Genomic DNA, 26,284 nt, shown 5'->3' with positions numbered 1-26,284 from the left:
GGGTATAGAATAGTGTTGATAGGAGACCACTACAAGGGTATAGAATAGTGTTGATAGGGGACCACTACAAGGGTATAGAATAGTGTTGATAGGAGATGATCGGGGACTACTACAAGGGTATAGAATAGTGTTGTTAGGGACCACTACAAGGGTATAGAATAGTGTTGATAGGAGACCACTCCAAGGGTATAGAATAGTGTTGATAGGAGACCTCTACAAGGGTATAGAATAGTGTTGATAGGGGACCACTACAAGGGTATAGAATAGTGTTGATAGGAGACCACTACAAGGGTATAGAATAGTGTTGATAGGAGACCACTCCAAGGGTATAGAATAGTGTTGATAGGGGACCACTACAAGGGTATAGAATAGTGTTGATAGGAGACCACTACAAGGGTATAGAATAGTGTTGATAGGAGACCACTACAAGGGTATAGAATAGTGTTGATAGGAGACCACTACAAGGGTATAGAATAGTGTTGATAGGGGACCACTACAAGGGTATAGAATAGTGTTGATAGGAGATGATCGGGGACTACTACAAGGGTATAGAATAGTGTTGTTAGGGACCACTACAAGGGTATAGAATAGTGTTGATAGGATACCACTCCAAGGGTATAGAATAGTGTTGATAGGAGACCACTACAAGGGTATAGAATAGTGTTGATAGGGGACCACTACAAGGGTATAGAATAGTGTTGATAGGAGACCACTACAAGGGTATAGAATAGTGTTGATAGGGGACCACTACAAGGGTATAGAATAGTGTTGATAGGGGACCACTACAAGGGTATAGAATAGTGTTGATAGGAGACCACTACAAGGGTATAGAATAGTGTTGATCGGGGACCACTACAAGGGTATAGAATAGTGTTGTTAGGGACCACTACAAGGGTATAGAATAGTGTTGATAGGAGACCACTCCAAGGGTATAGAATAGTGTTGATAGGGGACCACTACAATGGTATAGAATAGTGTTGATAGGAGACCACTACAAGGGTATAGAATAGTGTTGATAGGAGACCACTACAAGGGTATAGAATAGTGTTGATAGGAGACCACTACAAGGGTATAGAATAGTGTTGATAGGGGACCACTACAAGGGTATAGAATAGTGTTGATAGGAGATGATCGGGGACTACTACAAGGGTATAGAATAGTGTTGTTAGGGACCACTACAAGGGTATAGAATAGTGTTGATAGGAGACCACTCCAAGGGTATAGAATAGTGTTGATCGGGGACCACTACAAGGGTATAGAATAGTGTTGTTAGGGACCACTACAAGGGTATAGAATAGTGTTGATAGGAGACCACTCCAAGGGTATAGAATAGTGTTGATAGGGGACCACTACAAGGGTATAGAATAGTGTTGATAGGAGACCACTACAAGGGTATAGAATAGTGTTGATAGGAGACCACTACAAGGGTATAGAATAGTGTTGATAGGAGACCACTACAAGGGTATAGAATAGTGTTGATAGGGGACCACTACAAGGGTATAGAATAGTGTTGATAGGAGATGATCGGGGACTACTACAAGGGTATAGAATAGTGTTGTTAGGGACCACTACAAGGGTATAGAATAGTGTTGATAGGAGACCACTCCAAGGGTATAGAATAGTGTTGATAGGAGACCTCTACAAGGGTATAGAATAGTGTTGATAGGGGACCACTACAAGGGTATAGAATAGTGTTGATAGGAGACCACTACAAGGGTATAGAATAGTGTTGATAGGGGACCACTACAAGGGTATAGAATAGTGTTGATAGGGGACCACTACAAGGGTATAGAATAGTGTTGATAGGGGACCACTACAAGGGTATAGAATAGTGTTGATAGGGGACCACTACAAGGGTATAGAATAGTGTTGATAGGGGACCACTACAAGGGTATAGAATAGTGTTGATAGGGGACCACTCCAAGGGTATAGAATAGTGTTGATAGGAGACCACTACAAGGGTATAGAATAGTGTTGATAGGGGACCACTACAAGGGTATAGAATAGTGTTGATAGGAGACCACTACAAGGGTATAGAATAGTGTTGATAGGGGACCACTACAAGGGTCACAGATCAAACAACATTGTTAAAACATAAACATTCTATGCTGCTAGACAATGTTGTCAAACAGTCAAAATCAATGTCAAAGTTTACCATCCGTTAGTGAACGTGTATCAGTAATATTTTAGTGCTTCTACACCTGTAATTGCTTGCTGTGTTGGCTGGGTTTCTGTACAGCACTTTGTGACATCAGTTGATGCAAGGAGGGCTTTATAAAAACATTTGATTGAAATTTGTTTGACAAACATTTGATCAGTATTCATATTCCTTCATTTGAAAAGACACCGTCACCTCTCTGCAATGTCACAGCTACAGAGAAAGCACACATGTTTCTCATTAAACCCATGTAAAGTAGCTTGAGGGATAAATGTGACGAAAAGAGATATAAAATGGTGCTCTTACCCAGTGTCTTTGGGTTCAAAATGGGTCTAAGTTCATTGAAGGCTTACCTAGAACACAAAAGCAATGCTCTCTGCTATCACAAGGATACTGGACAGATAGAGTTGAGTAATGACACGCTTGTAGTTGCAGTTGAGATATCTTTTTTAATTTTTTTTTGCTTTCTGGTACAAATCAAATATCCGTCCGTCAAGGATGAAACTCTCCCATTGGTAGACCAAACAACCAATAAGAGGTCACAACAATAGTTGGGTGAAAACACTTTTTTTTTTAATACAAGATTTCAACGTACAGTGTCTAGTGGCATAAATAAAACAATGTTATTTAAACACAGGAGAAGAGAAATGCATGTTTCACCATGCAGTGTTTACTCAGGCATTCATACATGTGTACAACCCTCTTTTCTAGGTTGGACGTTCCCTGTGGTCAAGGACAATTGTCAGGCTTTTCCCAACCGCTCCAGATGGAAAACTATTCCCGTCAATCTGCATTTTCTCAGTCTATTTATCATCCCTCTAATTCCTCACTCCTTCCCCATGGGGTACCATCCCTCTAATTCCCCCCTTCTTCCCCCTGGGGTACCATCCCTCTAATTCCTCCCTCCTTCCCCCTGGGGTACCATCCCTCTAATCCCCCCCCCCTTCTTCCCCATGGGGTATCATCCCTCTAATTCATCCCTACTTCCCCATGGGGTACCATCCCTCTAATTCCTCCCTCCCCCCTTCTTCCCCCTGGGGTATCATCCCTCTAATTCCTCCCTCCTTCCCCATGGGGTACCATCCCTCTAATTCCTCCCTCCTTCCCCATGGGGTACCATCCCTCTAATTCCCCCCTTCTTCCCCATGGGGTACCATCCCTCTAATTCCTCCCTCCCCCTTCTTCCCCTGGGGTATCATCCCTCTAATTCCTCCCTCCCCCCTTCTTCCCCATGGGGTATCATCCCTCTAATTCCTCCCTCCCCCTTCTTCCCCTGAGGTATCATCCCTCTAATTCCTCCCTCCCCCTTCTTCCCCCTGGGGTATCATCCCTCTAATTCCTCCCTCCCCCTTCTTCCCCTGGGGTATCATCCCTCTAATTCCTCCCTCCCCCTTCTTCCCCTGGGGTATCATCCCTCTAATTCCTCCCTCCCCCTTCTTCCCCTGGGGTATCATCCCTCTAATTCCCCCTTCTTCCCCCTGGGGTATCATCCCTCTAATTCCTCCCTCCCCCCTTCTTCCCCCTGGGGTATCATCCCTCTAATTCCTCCCTCCCCTTCTTCCCCTGGGGTATCATCCCTCTAATTCCTCCCTCCCCCTTCTTCCCCCTGGGGTATCATCCCTCTAATTCCTCCCTCCCCCTTCTTCCCCTGGGGTATCATCCCTCTAATTCCTCCCTCCCCCTTCTTCCCCCTGGGGTATCATCCCTCTAATTCCTCCCTCCCCCTTCTTCCCCCTGGGGTATCATCCCTCTAATTCCTCCCTCCCCCTTCTTCCCCTGGGGTATCATCCCTCTAATTCCTCCCTCCCCCTTCTTCCCCTGGGGTATCATCCCTCTAATTCCTCCCCCCCCTCCCCCTTCTTCCCCTGGGGTATCATCCCTCTAATTCCTCCCTCCCCCCCTTCTTCCCCATGGGGTGGCTTTCAGAGAGGCTAGCTCTTTGTCATGTGTTTTAGCATGTCAACTGAACGTCTGTCTGATAGGTGCAATGTGTTAAGACAAGCCAAATAACTTTCACTGCGCTGTACTTTGGCAACCATTTTGTTTGCGAACCAGAGGAGGGAACGCGGTGGGGGAAACAGGTATTTCAATTTTTAAAAAATGACACAAATGAAGGACAAACAGTGTATAATGTCCGCCTGAAACCATTATGATAACCATATTATTCTTCTAATTATTATAATCATCACTATCGTTACTATCATCAATATTCCAATTGTAAGTACTGATTCACTCATGAATGTAAAAACTAAATGAAAAAAAAAAAAAACATTCTCTATAGCAAACAAAATAATATAGTAAAATATGCACCTTGGAGGAGGCTTCAATCAGTCAATCCTTCTTGCTGCATATGAAGACATTCATTTCGAAGGCTGATTTTGATTTGACACACACACACACACACACCAATCTCTACGTTTGAAATGAGCAAAAAAAAAAAGAAGGAAATCTAATAAAAAACAGAAACACAGAAAAGCTAAATGAGATGGAGGACAAACTCATCCAAACCTTAAAGGTTGCTACACCTGAATGTTTATCCTTCAGGACAGCTGTTCTAAAAGAATAGAACAATGTGTTTTTTTTTTGTTGATTCCGTATCTTTCGCAATAACCGTTTGCTAATGTCTGAAATGTAATGTTGAAATGAAGCCCAAACAGATCAGATATTCTGTCAACAAAGGCATTTGAATAAGTTACAAATGAATGACTGCTATTACATATTTCTTTTGCATCGTTTTGGATTCTTCTCCCGTTAAGCTTCGCACAAATCAGATTCATCATCTCCTCTTAATTTGAGTCAAATAGGAATAAATCCGAATTTGAGAAACACACGTTCACTAAAACTTTCACTTACGTCATGTACGATTTTAACACAACATGTACGCTTCACACGTACTTGTCTTAGATTAGGATCAGTGTAACTAAGCCCGATTCTTCGCCTAATGAATGAATTGAGCTTAACGCCGAAATGATTACGCCACTAAAAATATACGCAAACCTACAACAACAAAAAAAACCTGTCCTTGTACTATCTACTTACCTATTGTTCTATGAATCTCACCTCAAACGTGGATCAAATCTTCATCAATCTCAGTAACTGTCATAAGTAACTATATATTTCTTATTTGACTAACTAACAACCCTATTGGGATAAACCATCTAGGACTCTTATTGCAGTTTGTTCCTCGTCCTGAAATCAATAGAGCTGAAGTGGCGATATGATCTGTGGACGCAGGGGGGGCAAGTTCTTTACATATAACCAATAAACTCCGTCTGTATTTCATGGCGGTGAGTGTGATGGAGGCATTGAACTGAAAAGGAGATCTACGAACATCAGATCCAGATCACAATGTGTCATCTGGTCAGATTAATAATACCGGTTTTAGTTCAAGGAGAAAGATTTACGTGCCGGTTATTGTGACAGGAATCAGGGAGTCTCAAAATGGCTGACAGATTAGAGAGATGGGATACACTCCTTAATGAAACCTCTACGGACGTACACATACTGACTCATCAATATGGGGAAGCATTAGAAAACCAATTATAACCGAAGCTCATCAATACAAAATAAATCTCTATATTATTATGTACATACCAAGCGAGATATACCATCATAGTCCACTCTGTTATATATATATATATATATATTGATGATTCATCCATTCATTCATTCTAATACTATGGGAGCTTGTTGGATTAGAATTTCAAACGTGTGAAGAAGGAAGAATTATCTGGATATAGAGAAAGAGGTCGGCTTCCATAATAAATGGACACTCAAAAAAGCAACACTTGGTATCTGGCAAAAACAAACTATGTAGGTACATCATCATCATTATGCGTGTACATCATCATCATCATCATCATTATGCGTGTACATCATCATCATCATCATCATTATGCGTGTACATCATCATCATCATTATGCGTGTACATCATCATCATCATTATGCATGTACATCATCATCATCATTATGCATGTACATCATCATCATCATCATCATTATGCGTGTACATCATCATCATCATCATCATTATGCGTGTACATCATCATCATCATCATCATTATGCGTGTACATCATCATCATCATTATGCGTGCACATCATCATTATGCGTGTACATCATATTCATCATTATGCGTGCACATCATCATCATCATCATTATGCGTGTACATCATCATCATCATCATCATTATGCGTGTACATCATCATCATTATGCGTGTACATCATCATCATCATCATCATCATCATCATTATGCGTGCACATCATCATCATTATGCGTGTACATCAGCATCATCATTATGCGTGCACATCAGCATCATCATTATGCATGTAGTACATCATCACTCATCTAACCTGCATTGACCACTCACCACCACCACCACCACCAGGCAGCACCTTACATTATTGCAAAGGGTCACTTTCAAAGTCGTTAGTGAAGAATTTGAATATTAAATAAAAAATGTGTGATTACATAAAATGGGTCATTCCGACTGTATAGCAGGAGGTACATTTCAATATGGTAAAATGAAAAATGAAAAACATTTGAAATGGGTGACCAATGAGAAAAGGGATATAATAAGGATTCTCTACTCTTAAGATTTTACAAATTGCAGTACACTATTCATGTATTTATAGATTTTTTTTTTTTTTACAATTTGATGCTGTATCAAAAACGTTGTAAAAAAATTAGATAGAGATTTTAAATCAACCATTTTTTTTCCTGTGTTTTCTGGTAATCTTGTTATTGGGATATTCCCATTTCTTTCTTTCTTTCTTTCTCTCTCTCTAACTCTCCTACCCTCCTCTCAACAATGACCTTTGAGTTGTGAATACATGTTGTGTCCCATTCAGGACATTCTCAATCACTCTCAACGGCCCTAAACTGTTTTACCGCATAAAATGTGAAAACAAGAGCATCATCACTACTTACCCCTTGTCTAAAATAAACTGCAGGAGGCTTTTTCCATATCTGATTTACACAAAACGTTTTTTTTTTTTGGGGGGGGGGGGGGGGGGACTAAAAATACACACAGGCCGATCCATCGTTATTTACAGAAGACACTTGTCGCATCGCCATAAAGGCAAAATGGCATTCAAATGGTCAATGTTATGATCATATTCGGATCATGATACTCATTTTAACACACTTTAAACAAGAATAGTAAAAAGGGGCATTGGATTGTGTTATATTTCTCTCTTGAATGATTTTGGGTGGCTTTGGGAAACTCAGGCAAAGTAAAAACAAGAAATATGGTAATAACCAGGCCAGGGTAACCATCTGGTAATAACCAGGCCAGGGTAACCATCTGGTCATAACCAGGCCAGGGTAACCATCTGGTCATAACCAGGCCAGGGTAACCATCTGGTAATAACCAGGCCAGGGTAACCATCTGGTCATAACCAGGCCAGGGTAACCATCTGGTAATAACCAGGCCAGGGTAACCATCTGGTAATAACCAGGCCAGGGTAACCATCTGGTAATAACCAGGCCAGGGTAACCATCTGATAATAACCAGGCCAGGGTACCCATCTGGTCATAACCAGGCCAGGGTAACCATCTGGTCATAACCAGGCCAGGGTAACCATCTGATAATAACCAGGCCAGGGTAACCATCTGGTCATAACCAGGCCAGGGTAACCATCTGGTAATAACCAGGCCAGGGTAACCATCTGGTCATAACCAGGCCAGGGTAACCATCTGGTAATAACCAGGCCAGGGTAACCATCTGGTCATAACCAGGCCAGGGTAACCATCTGGTAATAACCAGGCCAGGGTAACCATCTGGTAATAACCAGGCCAGGGTAACCATCTGATAATAACCAGGCCAGGGTAACCATCTGGTAATAACCAGACCAGGGTAACCATCTGATAATAACCAGGCCAGGGTAACCATCTGGTCATAACCAGGCCAGGGTACCCATCTGATAATAACCAGGCCAGGGTAAACATCTGGTAATAACCAGGCCAGGGTAACCATCTGATAATAACCAGGCCAGGGTACCCATCTGGTCATAACCAGGCCAGGGTAACCATCTGGTCATAACCAGGCCAGGGTAACCATCTGGTAATAACCAGGCCAGGGTAACCATCTGGTAATAACCAGGCCAGGGTAACCATCTAGTAATAATCAGGCCAGGGTAACCATCTGGTAATAACCAGGCCAGGGTAACCATCTGGTCATAAGCAGGCCAGGGTAACCATCTGGTCATAACCAGGCCAGGGTAACCATCTGGTAATAACCAGGCCAGGGTAACCATCTGATAATAACCAGGCCAGGGTAACCATCTGGTAATAACCAGGTCAGGGTAACCATCTGGTAATAACCAGGCCAGGGTAACCATCTGGTAATAACCAGGGTAACCATCTGGTAATAACCAGGCCAGGGTAACCATCTGGTAATAACCAGGGTAACCATCTGGTAATAACCAGGCCAGGGTAACCATCTGGTAATAACCAGGCCAGGGTAACCATCTGGTAATAACCAGGCCAGGCTAACCATCTGGTAATAACCAGGTCAGGGTAACCATCTGGTAATAACCAGGCCAGGGTAACCATCTGGTAATAACCAGGCCAGGGTAACCATCTGGTAATAACCAGGCCAGGGTAACCATCTGGTAATAACCAGGGTAACCATCTGGTAGTAACCAGGGTAACCATCTGGTAGTAACCAGGGTAACTATCTGGTTGTCATTGCTTCCATGTTAACGTTCACTAACCCTGACTAGGCCTACCTACTAGGTGTACCGTTCCTTTCTGATTGGGGGAAAAAGAGATCCTGCAGGCTATTTCAGTCAGGAGATCTGCTCCACCACCAAAACAATCCTATCTAATCTAATCTAACCTTAAAAATATAAAGTAAAAAAAAAAAAATGTAATAGTAATTTCTAATTATTCTTTTAGGCTACCCTTGTTATGCTCATCTTGACTAGACATTGTGTGAATAAGGGTAAAAACATACAATTAGTGTTAAAAGGCAAACCTTATTGAATCCAAACAGCCACCGCCACATCAATCAACCACTGTGTTTAACTGTCTGCAGGGTTGGCTGTCCCAGATCAACATGATTATGTTGTGTTTGTTTTCATTCATAGAACTCTCTATCTCATCATTAAAAACCTTTTTGCCTGCAGTGTGTTTGTTTATTGTCCTCTTGTATTATTCAAGATAAAAGAAGATTAAAAAAGGCAAGTAGTTTGATCTTAAAGTCAAGTCAAAAACAGAAGAAAACCAGAACCAAAAGACACAAAATAAAACAAAAGGCCATTTAGTTTCAAATGGAGAAAAAAGCTGCTGGGACAGGAGGGGCGTGTCTTCTCAATCTAGCTGTTCAGCTGTAACCAATGAGATGACGAGAGACTGAATAGTGTCATTGTTGTGGCTATCGTTGCCGAGGCTACCACCTAGTTCTTCCTCCCTCCCATCGTTCAACTTTAACTCAGCCTTGATCAGATCAGCCCAAAACCCTCCCAACCCAAAATGTCCGAAGTTCATTGCCACTTTGCAGAGCCTCTACCCTCCTCCTCACACCCCTTATTTCCAAACAGACAACACTGGTGTGAGACGGTTACAAGTCCCCCTGCTTCCCCTCTCCTCCTCTGGAGGAGCCAGCTAACCTTAGGGTGGCACATAAGGTGGTGGGGATCTGTAGGGGGTCATGTTCTTTGGACGAGAGCCTTTGCCTTCCATGGGGACAGTGAAAGGGGGTGGAGGCTGGTAGGGAGGGGCATTGGGATCCTCATCCCTCAGAGCTGTGTACTCCCCCAGAAGGTCCTGGTTCAGGGGGGTGGTCTCTGGACTGGTCATGTTGGGGTACTCAGGCGGGGGCAGTGGGGGTTTCTCCTCCTGCAGGATGAGGGGCATGGAGGAGGACGGAGGGGGCTTGGAGTCGTCAAGCTCGTCTGCGAAAATGATGGGTACCCCCTTCTTGATGAAGGTAGCCTGGTCCTCGATGGTCAGCTTTCCTTTGCGCTTTTTACGGTAGCAGATCATGGCGATGATGCCGGCGATCAGCAAGATGGCCGCCACCACTACCGCAGGGATGACCGTGTGAAGGTAGACGTCGTCCGTGCTCTGGCGTCCGGCGCCGAGCGCCGGGGTGACGGCCGGGGGTAAAGGAATGGTGATTTCACTCGGCGGCACGAACATGTAGTTCCGGCAGGCGGCTGTCCCTTTGACCTTGATGTCGATGGGTTTGAATTCAGGCTCCATGGTGGAGATGAATGTCTGGGAGGGCCTTCCCTGGGCGTTAGAGATCCTCCTGGACATGGTCTGGATCTTCTCCTTGGGACAGGGGTTCTGCTGGAGGCTGTTGTTGGTCCACTCCACCATGATGGATCCCTTGGTGATGTTTCTCAGGGTGACCGTGCTGCTGTTGCGGTCCCCGAACGAGTACGCCAGTTTCTTGATTAGCAAAATCTTCTTGTGGATGTCGTTGGTCACCTGGTGAGGTTCCCCGTGGAAGCGAGCCTGGAACAAGACCGGGGACTTATCGTTGGGAGCCCAGCGGTTCACACGGACCTCAAAGGCATCGATTGCATTCAGACCGCCCTTATCGGTGGCCTGCATGAAGTACTCGTGCTTCCCGATGTGGTTCGAGTCAGGTAGACCATACAGCAGCTGACTTGTGCTATTAAACTGTATCCAGGAATCATCTCCGACCACTTCGTTGTGGTTCATCCTCAATGTCAACCTCAACTTGTCTGTCGTACCGTCCTCCTTGTCAAAGAAAGTATCGGATGGGATTTTCACTTCAAAATATGTGCCCACGAAGGCATTGACCTGATCAATGGGGTTGCGGAGATCTGGTTTCTCGTTTCTTGGGTCAGGCACGATGGACGATGGGGTAGTGCGCCTGGCTGGTTTGGCTGTGGTGGTCTTGGGCTCCCTTGGCATCGGAGTGGTCTTCGGTCTCTTTGGTTTCTTGGTTGGCTTTCTGGTGGCGACTGTGGTGGGTGGAGGGAGTGTCGGAGTGGATTCCACAACAGTATGCCTGGTCATGGTGGGTTCAATGGAGATGGTACTAGTGGACTCCATCACTCTGGTTGGCAGGGGTGCACCCTGAGTGGGAGTGTGGGCATATGAGTCTCTGACACGGATCGTGGGCTTCATGGGCAAGGGCACAGGCCCTCTCATGGGTGGGGCAGAGCTGTCTGTGGGGGCAGCAATGGCAGGTGACGACAGGGTGGGTACAATGCGAACGGGGGGCTCGACGACAGACGTTGGGGGAAGCAGAGCTAGAACAGGAGTAGGGGTATTGTTGAGCTGGCGCCTCACCCGTTTTGGGATATGAGGCTTCTTGTTGGCGATGTGCCAACCGACGACCGGATATCCCAACTGAGCCGACATAGTGCCCGCTTTAGCCGGCGCCTGGACGCTACTAATATTAGGGACGTTACTCTGGTCTAGGGAACAGCCCAGCTTCCAGGATAACAGGGCTCCGTTTTCAACCACCTTTTTGGCATTTCCTGGTCCGGCCATGAAGGCGGACATATCGAACAATCTGTTGTTGACCACGGGAAGTATCTTCATGTGCTGGAGCGCCACGCCAGAGAACTTCTTCATCTTGCCCAGCAGCTCCACCCTCTGTCTGGGGCTCATCTTGGTCAGGTCGGCATCCAGAATCACTGTGAGCACCGTCACCGGCTCCTCGTTGCCACAGACGAATGGCTCTACCTCGTTGTTGGAGTTGTTGGACGCTGACTGGATGGCTACCTGGATTGGGTCAGTGTCAGCGTGTTCCTCTGGGTGCACCTCGATGGAGAAGATATCCTGGCTGCCATTGGATGCGGAGACGGAGATATAGTGGACACCCTTGTCCTCACCCAGTGGTAGACCCTGTAGGACGTTTCTCTCCCAGTCCCAGTGCAGCCATGTTGGTAACGTCTCCTTGCCTGACTCAGTTATCTGGGGAAAAAAAATAAAAATAAAGAGTTGATAAGTCTTTTTTGATTCAATTAATAATTTAAGATAAAATACAAGAAAACAACATGAAAAATAAAAATAATAAGTTTATGCACAAAATTTGCAACTTCTGTTCTACTCACAGAATTGACTGTTTTCTTGATTGTGTAACTAGTTTATAAATCATTCAAGATGAACTATGCATAAATCACTCTGCCATATCCTGGTTGCAAAAATTCGAATAATTTGCCTTTATTTCCGTTTATGTGACAAAACAAGCAAGTATAGTGTAGAGAACCATTGTATCATTTAAAACACTTAAATATATTTTCCATAACCAAAAATATTGTATTTTCAGTTGTTTGGAGCTGGTGTAAAAAAAACGAAAGTAAAAGACAAAACATTTAACTTAAGAATGGGAAGCATAGAAGTAACACATAGAACAGATCAACCGCTTCTTAGACTTGCTTTCAATGAGAAGATCTATCTACAGATCTATAACTCACATTTCTATGCGAATTTGGTCAATTGCTCCCAAAAGTTACATATTGCAGCCATTAATAACAGAGAAGAAAATAACAGGAGGTCTTGTTGTTGTTTTATCTTTTGGGTTTATAAATAATAGGAGATGTTATTGTTGTGAGAAGCTGCTACTGAGAAGCTGCTACTGGTGATTTTCTAGACTAGTGCAAAACTAAGTTTCTCTATAAGGTTAAAAGGTGAAATATAGTGAACAATTCACAAGATACAATTAATTTTAAAGTACATCTAGCAGCTGGAGAGCACCTTTACTTGCAGATCTATACATTTACTTGATCATGTGTAAATTATGTGTCCGTATTCGAACATGGGTAGGATGGTCATCTGAATCAGGGTAAGTTTGGCAGCTGGGGTGAAAGATGAGCGATTATGATAGAGGAAACCAAGTCAGGATGTAACCTTAGTTTGCAGCTTTGATATGTGTGAGAGAAGGACAGTGTACCGTCTAGCCATACTCCCAAGTACTTGTATGAGGTGAGTACCTCAAGCTCTAAACCCTCAGATTTAGTAATCACAATGGTGGGGGAGAGGGGCATTCCTCTTACCAAACCAAACCATAACCTTTGTTTTGGAGGTTTTCAGAACAAGGTTAAGGGCAGAGAAAGCTTGTTGGACCCTAAGAAAGATTTGTAGTAGAGCGTTTAACACACAATCCGGGGAAGGGCCAGCTGAGTATAAGACTGTATAATCTGTATACTGCCTGAGCTATGTTGCTGTAAATTGAGAAGAGTTTTGGGGCCTAGGATCGAGCCTTGGGGTACTCCCTTGGTGACAGGCAGCGTCTGAGACAGCAGCTGTTCTGACTTTATACACTGCACTCTGAGAGAGGTAATTAGCAAACCAGGCCAAAGACCGCTCAGAGACACCAATAACAGTTAAGATCAGCTTGACCTCCCCTTTAAATAAAGGACGCACCGTGGCTGCCTTCCAAGCAATGGGAACCTCCCCAGAAAGGACAGACAGGTTAAAAAGGTCAGAGATAGGCTTGGCAATGATAAGGGATGCAGCCTAAAAAGAAGAAAGGGTCTAAACCATCTGACCCAGATGTTTCTTTTGTGGTCAAGTTTAAGCAGCTCCTTTGGGACCTCAGACTGCAGAAAGAAACGTTGTAGCGGGGCAGGTTAAAAAGAGGGAGGAGCATCAGGGCTAGTTGCATTAGAAGGGGTGGGAGATGAGGAAATGTTGGACGCATGGATGAGTCAAAGAGGAATCCTGACTTAATGAAGTGGTGATTAAAGAGCTCAGCCATGTGCTTCTTGTCAGTAACAACCACATCATCAACATTAAGGGACATGGGCAGGAGAAGGGTTTTTTCTCTAGGTCTTTAACACATTTCCAGAACTTCCTGGGTTAGACACACAGACAGAGAACTGCTCCTTAAAGTAACTAACTTTGGCCGGATAGCCTGAGTGCACTTAATTCTCATTTGCCTGAACGAGAGCCAGCCAGCCTGAGTATGCGTGTATGCGTGTGACGATATTTAGAAAAATGAAATTCGAGGTGGAGTAACTCTGCCAGATCACGGTCGAACCAGGGGCTGAACCTGTTTGAAATTCTAATTTTCTTTATGGGGGCGTGTTTGTTAACAATACCACAGAAACGATTAAAAAAAGAAGGTCCAAGCGTCTTTGACAGAGGGGATCAACTTTACAGAGGCCAGGTCATGAAGGAAGGCTTGCTCATTAAAGCTTTTTTAGCAAGAGTCTATGACAAATCAGGACAGGTCGTTTCACTGAGCAGCCATTACGAACATAGTGATCACTGTTTTACAGCTTAAAATTATTACAGAAAACACCAGACTGATACCTATCAGGATTATTTGTGATGATAACATCAAGGAGAGTAGCCTTTTCTGGGTGTTTGGAGTCATATCTTGTGGGATTGGTATTAATCTGTGAAAGATTTAGGGAGTCCCATTGTTTTAGGACTTGGTCAGGTGGTTTAAGCATGTCCCAGTTTAGGTCACCTAGCAGGACAAATTCAGAGTGTAAGGGGCCAGGAGAGAGCTTATGGCAGGTCGGGTACAGTCTGGTGCTGATGATGAATGACAAAATCCAGCAACAGTCAAAAAATAGTTATTTGGAAAGTTTAATGCTTAAAACTAGCAAATCAAATTGTTTGGGGACAGACTTGGTGGAGACAACTGAGCACTGAAGGTGATCTTTGGTAAAGATTGCCACTCCACCACCTTTGGAAGATCTGTCTTGCCGAAAAAGGTTATAACCAGAAAGGTTAACAGTGTTCAAAACAATCTTCCTTAACCAGTCTCAGTAATGACCAACACATCTGGATTGGCGCTGTGAAACCACACTTTCAATTAGGTAATAAGCTTCTAGTGTTAACGTGCAGAAAACACAGGCTTTTATGAGAGCAGAAATCAGTGAAGCAGATATCAGAGCACAAGTCAGAATTGGGGCTAGCAACAGTAGGTGGGCCAGGGTGTGCATGCACATTTCCACATACCATCAACAGTAATATAATCAAGGCACGGGGGAGGACAGGGAGAGCTCCGCAGTCCTGATTTCAAATCATATAAAATTGTATTGGTCACATGCGCCAGATACAACAGGTGGTTACAGTGAAATGCTTACTAATGACATTTGAATCAAATCAAATCGAAGGTATTTATATAGCCGTTCTTACATCAGCTGATATCTCAAAGTGCTGTACAGAAACCCAGCCTAAAACCCCAAACAGCAAGCAATGTGCAATAGATGACAACAATATCGTATTATAGAGCAATTTAATCAGGTAACATGAATATAAAGCCGTCCAGAGGTGGGTAGAATAGGACGGGAGGCCAACAGCCCGTGTAACTAATAGAGAGTCAGAGTCCCGAGTGTGGGAACAAACATAGTCTGTCCCATGGTTGGGTAAACAAGAACGTTCATAGTCAACAAAGCACATAGGAGTCGTGGGATAAATAGCATTAAGCATTAATATATAACGACTTGGGGTTAGCCATTGTAAGTTCAGAGTAACTCGCACCAACAGCGTGTGTGCAAGAGGTGAGTGAAACCTCGGGAAAGAGGGGGGAGTGTGGCGGGGGTACCTGTACCAAACAGGGGGAGACAACCAGGGCAGACGGTGAACAGATCGCCAGCTGGAATCCAAGCAGCAGTGCAGCAGGCAACGGGAGTAGGTGTCACACAAACTGCAGAGAAGCTTTTTTTCAGGAGGAAGATTCCTTGTAGAAAATCCCAGCTAGCTAGCTAACGTAGCTAGCAAGTCTCTGTCCACCCTGTCTTTCAACGTGGAAAAGGAGGTCGTTAGCTAGCTATATCTCTGTCCACCCTGTCTTTCAACGTGGAAAAGCAGGTCGTTAGCTAGCTATATCTCTGTCCACCCTGTCTTTCAACGTGGAAAAGGAGGTCGTTAGCTAGCTATATCTCTGTCCACCCTGTCTTTTAACGTGGAAAAGTAGGTCGTTAGCTTGCTATAACTCTGTCCACCCTGTCTTTCAACGTGGAAAAGGAGGTCGTTAGCTAGCTATATCTCTGTCCACCCTGTCTTTCAACGTGGAAAAGGAGGTCGTTAGCTAGCTATATCTCTGTCCACCCTGTCTTTCAACGTGGAAAAGGAGGTCGTTAGCTAGCTATATCTCTGTCCACCCTGTCTTTCAACGTGGAAAAGGAGGTCGTTAGCTAGCTATATCTCTGTCCACCCTGTCTTTCAACGTGGAAAAGCAGGTCGTTAGCTAGCTATATCTCTGTCCACCCTGTCTTTCAACGTGGAAAAGGAGGTTGTTAGCTAGCTATATCTCTGTCCACCCTGTCTTTCAACGTGGAAAATGAGGTCGTTAGCTAGCTATATCTCTGTCCACCCTGTCTTTCAACGTGGAAAATGAGGTCGTTAGCTAGCTATATCTCTGTCCACCCTGTCTTTCAATGTGGAAAAGGAGGTCGTTAGCTAGCTATATCTCTGTCCAGCCTGTCTTTCAACGTGGAAAAGTAGGGTCGTTAGCTAGCTATATCTCTTTAGTTTCGGCGGATGGTCCTTTACGACATTCAAACAAAATTGTCCTGTGGCTGTTGTAATTTGGAGATGGCGAGGAGGATATCTTCTGATGCGATCAAAGCAACAATATCGTTTCTTCTTGAGGTAATTTACAGTTGAAGTATCCTGGCTGTATATCTGATTTCAAAATAGAGATGAATCCAGGGGGTACTGTGTTGTAATGACCTCTGCACAGAGGGAGGGGGCTTCAACGGCCTCTGCACAGAGGGAGGGGGCTTCAACGGCCTCTGCACAGAGGGAGGGGGCTTCAACGGCCTATGAATTTGGGTGTGGGAGAGGCTGGAAAACTCTGCTGCCATTGTTGGGCTCAAGGGCTTTGACACCTCTCACTTCACACTTCAGTGCTAATTGAAGTTGCAGCTGGATCTGTTCAGTCCTAGCAAACTTGGTAGCCTTAACTTAGCATTCCGTCCCAATAAAGGACAATATAACATTGTAATTAATTTTTCTTCTTGGCATTAAAAATAGCTTCAGACTAAACATTACTCTCTCAGTTCCAGGTTGGATGATGTTTTCACGTTTCTTGTTCTTCTTTTGCTGGTTGTTGGTTTGCCCAGAGCATTTGCTGTATAGACCTTGGAAATAAGAATCTTGGTAGTAGGAATCCTTCCAGGTAATTTTGTCCGAAATCAGGTTGTAGGTTGGAGGTTTGATTTGGAGTGAAGGTTATGTTGTGGAGGGTAGTATCCTGTATATGTCCTGGTTACATAGTGTTGTAGAGGGTAGTATCCTGTATATGTCCTGGTGACATAGTGAAGGTTATGTTGTGGAGGGTAGTATCCTGTATATGTCCTGGTGACATAGTGTTGTGGATGGTAGTATCCTGTATATGTCCTGGTGACATAGAGTTATAGAGGGTAGTATCCTGTATATGTCCTGGTGACATAGTGTTGTGGAGGGTAGTATCCTGTATATGTCCTGGTGACATAGTGTTATAGAGGGTAGTATCCTGTATATGTCCTGGTGACATAGTGTTGTAGAGGGTAGTATCCTGTATATGTCCTGGTGACATAGTGTTGTAGAGGGTAGTATCCTGTATATGTCCTGGTGACATAGTGAAGGTTATGTTGTGGAGGGTAGTATCCTGTGTATACAGTTGAAGTCGGGAGTTTACATACACCTTAGCCAAATACATTTAAACTCAAGTTTTTCACAATTCCTGACATTTAATCCCATTAAATATTCCATGTTTTAGGACAGTTAGGATCACCACTTTATTTTAAGATTGTGAAATGTCAGAATAATAGTAGAGAGAGTGATTTATTTCATTTTGAATTTCTTTCATCACATTCCCAGTGGGTCAGTTTCCATACACTCAATTAGTATTTGGTAGCATTACCTTTAAATGGTTTAACTTGGGTCAAATGTTTCAGGTAGCCTTCCACAAGCTTCCCACAATAGGTTGGTTGAACTTTGGCTCATTCCTCCTGACAGAGCTGGTGTAACTGAGTCAGGTTTGTAGGCCTCCTTGCTCGCACACACTTTATCAGTTCTGCCCACAAACTTTCTATAGGATTGAGGTTAGGGCTTTGTGATGGCCACTCCAATACCTTGACTGTGTGAAAAACACGTTTTAATGACTCCAACCTAAGTGTACGTAAATTTCCGACTTCAATTGTACGTCCTGGTGACATAGTGAAGGTTATGTTGTGGAGGGTAGTATCCTGTATATGTCCTGGTGACATAGTGTTGTAGAGGGTAGTATCCTGTATATGTCCTGGTGACATAGTGTTGTAGAGGGTAGTATCCTGTATATGTCCTGGTGACATAGTGTTGTGGAGGGTAGAATCCTGTATATGTCCTTGCGGAGAACATTGAATCTATATTTTTGTAAAAACATGCTGAAAGAGGTGGGTGGCCATCTGCAAGGGGTTTTACATTTAATCCTGAGGTGCTGACCTGTTGCACCCTTGACAACCACTGTGATGATTATTATTTGACCCTGCTGGTCATCTATGAACATTTGAACATCTTGGCCATGTTCTGTTATAATCTCCTGCTGGTCATCTATGAACATTTGAACATCTTGGCCATGTTCTGTTATAATCTCCTGCTGGTCATCTATGAACATTTGAACATCTTGGCCATGTTCTGTTATAATCTCCTGCTGGTCATCTATGAACATTTGAACATCTTGGCCATGTTCTGTTATAATCTCCTGCTGGTCATCTATGAACATTTGAACATCTTGGCCATGTTCTGTTATAATCTCCACCCGGCACAGCCAGAAGAGGACTGGCCACCCCTTATAGCCTGGTTCCTCTCTAGGTTTCTTCCTAGGTTTTGGCTTTTCTAGGGAATTTTTCCAAGCCACCGTGCTTCTACACCTGCATTGCTTGCTGTTTTGCGTTTTAGGCTGGGTTTCTGTACAGTACTTTGTGACATCAGTTGATTTCTACAAAATGTGGTTTCTTCAACATGGGGTTTCTTCAACATGGGATTTCTTCAACATGGGGTTTCTTACATCTTTTTTAGCATGGTCTAATACAGTTAACATAATAACTTAAAACATTCCAAGGGGATTGACATTCAAATACATCCCAAGGGGATTGACATTCAAATACATTCCAAGGGGATTGACATTCAAATACATCCCAAGGGGATTGACATTCAAATACATCCCATAAAACAACCACTAACGCGTCCTCTGCTTCTCAACCAGTTAATGTTGCGGCTGATAAATCGTACAGTTGATAAATGATGTAGATACCGGCGATCCCTAGATGGATCATTAATGGTCTAACCAATACACAGCCAGCACCAGGGGAAGACAGGAAACAGCATATGGGCTTTTAGAATCACACACACCACACACACACACACACACACACACACACACACACACACTTGCATGTAGGCCAGTACGTTGGGACACTCAGACAGACAGACATGTACGTACGTACGTAGCCACACGCGCAGGAGGTGGACACACACACACACACACACACACACACACACACACATCTTCTCATTAATGCTCCTACACCTCCTACCGCTGCATCAGAGCAGATGTGGCTATTTTGGAGAGAAACTTTAATAACTATGATGATGGGTAATGTGGTGATGTATCAAAAAAGCTTCTGGGTGCCATCACCCGAAGATGATGAGATGATGTGTGTGTGTGTGTGTGTGTCCGCGTGTGTATGCGTGTGTGCGTGCGTGTGCGTGTATGTGTGTTTATGCGCGTGTGTGTGTCTGCGTGTGTGTGTGTGATGAGTACACAGCAGTAGGTAGCTGCTCTGCCCCCTTTCTCCCCACTTTAGTAGTGAAGTTAATTAAACCAGGGGGTTGTTAATCTCATCAAAAGACACTAACTCTCCTTTCCCAAATGGCACCTTATTCCCTATGTAGTGCACTACTTTTGACCAGAGAAATAGAAGATAGGCTGCCATTTGTGATGCGTTCACTTCCGGTGTGATGAACACTGTTCTGATTTTTGCTCATAGCCCCCAAACCCAGCGTGACATTCAGCATCTTTGACTATCAGCGTCTCTGACTATCAGCGTCTCTGACTATCAGCGTCTCTGACTATCAGCGTCTCTGACTATCAGCACTATCAGCGTCTCTGACTATCAGCGTCTCTGACTATCAGCACTATCAGCGTCTCTGACTATTAGCGTCTCTGACTATCAGCGTCTCTGGCTATCAGCACTATCAGCGTCTCTGACTATCAGCGTCTCTGACTATCAGCGTCTCTGACTATCAGCACTATCAGCGTCTCTGACTATCAGCGTCTCTGGCTATCAGCGTCTCTGACTATAAGCGTCTCTGACTATCAGCGTCTCTGACTATCAGCGTCTCTGGCTATCAGCGTCTCTGACTATCAGCGTCTCTGACTATCAGCACAATCAGCGTCTCTGACTATCAGCGTCTCTGACTATCAGCGTCTCTGACTATCAGCACTATCAGCGTCTCTGAATATCAGCGTCCCTGACTATCAGCATCTCTGACTATCAGCGTCTCTGACTATCAGCGTCTCTGACTATCAGCACAATCAGCGTCTCTGACTATCAGCACAATCAGCGTCTCTGACTATCAGCGTCGCTGACTATCAGCGTCTCTGACTATCAGCGTCTCTGTCTATCAGCGTCTCTGAGTATCAGCGTCTCTGACTATCAGCACTATCAGCGTCTCTGACTATCAGCGTCTCTGACTATCAGCGTCTCTGACTATCAGCACTATCAGCGTCTCTGACTATCAGCGTCTCTGACTATCAGCGTCTCTGTCTATCAGCGTCTCTGACTATCAGCGTCTCTGACTATCAGCGTCTCTGTCTATCAGCGTCTCTGACTATCAGCGTCTCTGTCTATCAGCGTCTCTGACTATCAGCGTCTCTGACTATCAGCGTCTCTGTTTATCAGCGTCTCTGACTATCAGCGTCTGTGACTATCAGCGTCTCTGTCTATCAGCGTCTCTGAGTATCAGCGTCTCTGACTATCAGCACTATCAGCGTCTCTGACTATCAGCGTCTCTGACTATCAGCGTCTCTGACTATCAGCGTCCCTGACTATCAGCGTCTCTGACTATCAGCGTCTCTGACTATCAGCGTCCCTGACTATCAGCGTCTCTGACTATCAGCGTTCCTGACTATCAGCGTCTCTGACTATCAGCGTCTCTGACTATCAGCGTCTCTGACTATCAGCACTATCAGCGTCTCTGACTATCAGCGTCTCTGACTATCAGCGTCTCTGTCTATCAGCGTCTCTGACTATCAGCACAATCAGCGTCTCTGACTATCAGCGTCTCTGACTATCAGCGTCTCTGACTATCAGCACTATCAGCGTCTCTGTCTATCAGCGTCTCTGACTATCAGCGTCTCTGACTATCAGCACTATCAGCGTCTCTGACTATCAGCGTCGCTGTCTATCAGCGTCTCTGACTATCAGCGTATCTGACTATCAGCGTCGCTGTCTATCAGCGTCTCTGACTATCAGTGTCTCTGACTATCAGCGTCTCTGACTATCAGCTTCTCTGACTACCAGCGTCTCTGACTATCATCACTATCAGCGTCTCTGACTATCAGCGTCTCTGACTATCAGCGTCTCTGACTATCAGCACAATCAGCGTCTCTGACTACCAGCGTCTCTGTCTATCAGCGTCTCTGACTACCAGCGTCTCTGTCTATCAGCGTCTCTGACTATCAGCGTCTCTGTCTATCAGCGTCTCTGACTATCAGCGTCTCTGACTATCAGCGTCTCTGACTATCAGCTTCTCTGACTATCAGCGTCTCCGACTATCAGCGTCTCTGACTATCAGCGTCTCTGACTATCAGCACTATCAGCGTCTCTGACTATCAGCGTCCCTGACTATCAGCGTCTCTGACTATCAGCGTCTCTGACTATCAGCGTCTCTGACTATCAGCACTATCAGCGTCTCTGACTCTCAGCACTATCAGCGTCTACACACTGCATGAGGAGAAAAGAGATCTATGATGTGATGGAGAAGTAGAGGGAGGAACGAAGGGATGAGAAATTACAAGATGAGTGAGTGGTGTAGAATCAACAACTAAAGTATGGAAGACATTCTGTACTGTTTACATTAATGACATGCTCTGCCCTAGATCTAGGCCTATGTACACCACCGTTAAACTAACCATGTCCTCATTTTGACATACAGTATCAGCCTAGAGTTGGAGGAGAGGAGGTGGAGGAGGGAAAGGAGGAGGAGATCAGGAGGGAAAGGGGGAGGAGACATGGATGAGGAGGAGGAAGAGGAGGATAGGTTGATGAGAGGTAGAGGAGAAGATGAGGAGGAAGAGAGGAGCGTGAGGAGAGGTGGAGGAGATGAGGGGGAGGAGAGACTGTTAGGGTGGGTAGCTCGGCAGACCGTTAGGGTTGGTAGCTAGACAGACCGTTAGGGTTGGTAGCTAGGCAGACAGTTAGGGTTGGTAGCTAGGCAGACAGTTAGGGTTGGTAGCTAGGCAGACCGTTAGGGTTGGTAGCTAGACAGACCGTTAGGGTTGGTAGCTAGGCAGACCGTTAGGGTTGGTAGCTAGGCAGACAGTTAGGGTGGGTAGCTAGGCAGACAGTTAGGGTTGGTAGCTAGACAGACAGTTAGGGTTGGTAGCTAGGCAGACCGTTAGGGTTGGTAGCTAGACAGACAGTTAGGGTTGGTAGCTAGGAAACCGTTAGGGTGGGTAGCTAGACAGACAGTTAGGGTGGGTAGCTAGACAGACAGTTAGGGTGGGTAGCTAGGCAGACAGTTAGGGTTGGTAGCTAGGCAGACAGTTAGGGTTGGTAGCTAGCAAACCGTTAGGGTGGGTAGCTAGACAGACAGTTAGGGTGGGTAGCTAGACAGACAGTTAGGGTGGGTAGCTAGACAGACAGTTAGGGTTGGTAGCTAGGAAACCGTTAGGGTGGGTAGCTAGACAGACAGGGTAGCTAGACAGACAGTTAGGGGGTGGGTAGCAGTTAGGCAGACCGTTAGGGTGGGTAGCTAGACAGACAGTTAGGGTGGGTAGCTAGGCAGACCGTTAGGGTGGGTAGCTAGACAGACCGTTAGGGTGGGTAGCTAGGCAGACCGTTAGGGTTGGTAGCTAGGCAGACCGTTAGGGTTGGTAGCTAGACAGACCGTTAGGGTGGGTAGCTAGACAGACAGTTAGGGTTGGTAGCTAGACAGACAGTTAGGGTTGGTAGCTAGGCAGACCGTTAGGGTGGGTAGCTAGGAAAACCGTCAGATGTTTATGAGAGACTGGTCTCCAAATCCAGCCCATTTTCAAACTGTTAAAACATTTATATATATCACTCTATTCTATTGCTGTTCAGCACTAGAGCAATAGTATTATACCCCAGAGCACAGTCCTAGAATACACCCTTCCTTGTTTTAGTTTCCACTGTCAAACACACTGTGGATAACGGAAAAATATGATATCTATGTTGTGTGTCTGGGAAAAGACTGATAGAATGCAATTCTATGGCAGCACATGTGAGGGAGGGAGAGCATTAACAGTAGACTCGTACATTTCCTCAGTGAAAACAATATTTATGGCAAATGTCAAATCAGCTACTTCTACCTATTTTTTTAGGGGGAAGATCAGCTTTAATATTGCAGATAGATTGTGGCTTCCATCAGTTAATAATTTCCAATCCCCCATATTTTACATGAAAAAATAAATAAATAATATATATATATATATATATATTTTTTAAATTGATATAATTGTCTTTATTATGTTCCCCTAACCCTACCACCCCTCCCCTAACCCGACCACCCCTCCCCTACCACCCCTCCCCTAACCCTGCCACCCCTCCCCTAACACTGCCACCCCTCCCTAACCCTGCCACCCCTCCCCTAACCCTACAACCCCTCCCTAACCCTACCACCCATCCCCTAACCCTACCACCCCTCCCTAACCCTACCACCCATCCCCTAACCCTACCACCCCTCCCCTAACCCTACCACCCCTCCCTAACCCTACCACCCCTCCCCTAACCCTGCCACTCCTCCCTAACACTGCCACCCCTCCCCTAACCCTACCACCCATCCCCTAACCCTACCACCCCTCCCCTAACCCTACCACCCCTCCCTAACCCTGCCACCCCTCCCTAACCCTACCACCCCTCCCCTAACCCTACCACCCCTCCCCTAACCCTGCCACCCCTCCCCTAACCCTGCCACCCCTCCCTAACACTGCCACCCCTCCCCTAACCCTAACACCCCTCCCCTAATTGCAGTAAACTAATGGACAACAACACTTAGGCTTCTACTTCCAGCTTATTCATACTATATACATTTTACAGACACAGTATATTTTACATTAGTTATCTTTTTGCTCGTTATTAGTCCCACCTTTCAGCTCCAACGAAACCCCTCGCTTCTATCTCTGAACACAATCCACTTTTGTGGATTTCTATTTGCCATATATTTTTCAACTGTGCTGTGATGTTTCACAAAAGTTCTGAACCTAGGTGCGCGTTTCTTTTTCTTCTAAAGTGTACTGTTAGGTACCTAACGTTAGCTGGCTGGGTCGCTAGCTAACGTTATGTGTATGATCTTATTCTTCGTATCTCCGACACATTTTGCTTGACTAGGTACAGCCATAGAACCTGGTTGGTTAGCTACCTGCAGATTCATGCAGGGTAGTAAAGTTATGAGTTGTGATTATTGTCCATTGTCTTAACAAAAGACTCCACTCTAATTTTGACAAAGTATTTTCATTTCAAGTGTACTGTTAGCTAGCTAGCGTTAGCTAACTAACGCTACGTCATGCGTTGGGTTTCATTGTTTACCTAGCTAGCTAGCTACATTTCTTAACAAAAAAGCCTGTCTTAGTCTGCCAGAGCACAGAATAACTGATGCATTTTTGAAAGCTTGTTGAATATGTCCGGTGTCAGTAAAACGTCGACAACATCAGCATAATTCAGTTGTTTGCCAGTAGCACAGTTACAGTCGCCAACGCTCTGGATAACACGCAAACAGCCTAACAAGCTCTGCTAGGGAAAGTTAAACGGTCAGAATTAGGGTGTTCGCTCATTATGTGTCTGGAAGTAGCTAGCCATTGATAGCCAGTTTGCTTGGGTGCTTGACTGTAGTTCCAGAAAATGATGTCATGGCTTTAGAAGCTTCTGATAGAGAGGTCAGATAGTTGTGAGGTCAGAGCTTTCAGAACAACTCTACTGATTGGCCAGAGCGTCCACTGTGCGCTCTGAACGCGAAACCACAGGTAGGCTGAGTAATGATCAGTGAGCTGTTCTCTCTCTCTCTCTCTCTCTCTCTCTCTCGCTCTCTCTCTTAGATGTCTGAAAGTAGCTGGCTAGTTAGTACGGAACGGTTGTATCAACCCTTAAAGAAATGGGTGGGGCTAAGGCTTAAGAGGGTGTGAACAATGCTGAATGGGTGTAGACAAAGAAGACATCTCCAATAGCAGTACCAAAACATTGAAACACAGTTTCCTCAAAAGTGATTTTACAAGTTGATCAACTTTCAAAGCATAATTACTTTACCATTGTTTCCTCAACTGTTGTAGCTCTGAGTCTCTACTTTTATCCAATGTAAAAAACAGAAATTCAAATGACCGAAGAGTCACATATACGGTATATCAACGAATTGGCGTAGGCATTGGCGTAGGCATTGGCGTAGGCATTGGCGTAGGCATTGGCGTAGGCATTGGCGTAGGAATTGGCGTAGGCATTGGCGTAGGCATTGGCGTAGAATTTGAAGTCAAATGTCTACCGTTTGCTGACGATCTGGTATTTCTTTCCCCAACCAATGAAGGCCTACAGCAGCACCTAGATCTTATGCACAGATTCTGCCAGACCTGGACCCTGACAGTAAATCTCAGTAAGACAAAAGTAATGGTGTTCCAAAAAAGGTCCAGTCGCCAGGACCACAAATATAAATTCCATCTAGACACCTTTGCCCTAGAGCACACACAAAACTATACATACCTTGGCCTAAACATCAGCGCCACAGGTAACTTCCACAAAGCTGTGAACGATCTGAGAGAAAAGGCAAGAAGGACCTTCTATGCCATCAAAGGAACATGAAATTCGACAAACCAATTAGGATCTGTCTAAAAAATACATTAAAAAGTTATAAATCTCATTGCCATTTACGGTCATGAGCTCTGGGGTCCGCTCACCAACAATAATTCACAAAATGGGACAAACAACAAATTGAGACTCTGCATGCAGTGTACAATGTAAAACACCAAATAATGCATGCAGA

At 44.7% G+C, this 26,284-nt stretch overlaps 1 protein-coding gene across 2 annotated transcripts in view; it reads right to left on the bottom strand.

Annotated features, from left to right (window-relative positions):
- Nucleotides 1–7,164: 7,164 nt before the first annotated feature.
- The window catches only part of LOC115123560 (dystroglycan 1-like), a 147,706-nt gene continuing 128,586 nt past the window's right edge, over nucleotides 7,165–26,284 (bottom strand). For both annotated transcript variants that reach the window (XM_065002093.1, XM_065002092.1), the window contains exon 3: nucleotides 7,165–12,064. In XM_065002093.1, the coding sequence (XP_064858165.1) occupies nucleotides 9,776–12,064 (2,289 nt within the window). In that variant the 3' untranslated portion in view covers nucleotides 7,165–9,775. The remainder of the gene's footprint in view (nucleotides 12,065–26,284) is intronic.

This window comes from Oncorhynchus nerka, linkage group LG15, assembly GCF_034236695.1.
Source record: "Oncorhynchus nerka isolate Pitt River linkage group LG15, Oner_Uvic_2.0, whole genome shotgun sequence".
Classification (NCBI taxonomy): Eukaryota; Metazoa; Chordata; class Actinopteri; order Salmoniformes; family Salmonidae; genus Oncorhynchus; species Oncorhynchus nerka.
Note: the sequence above shows the minus strand (reverse complement) of the source record. Positions and strands in the feature narration are given on the sequence as shown.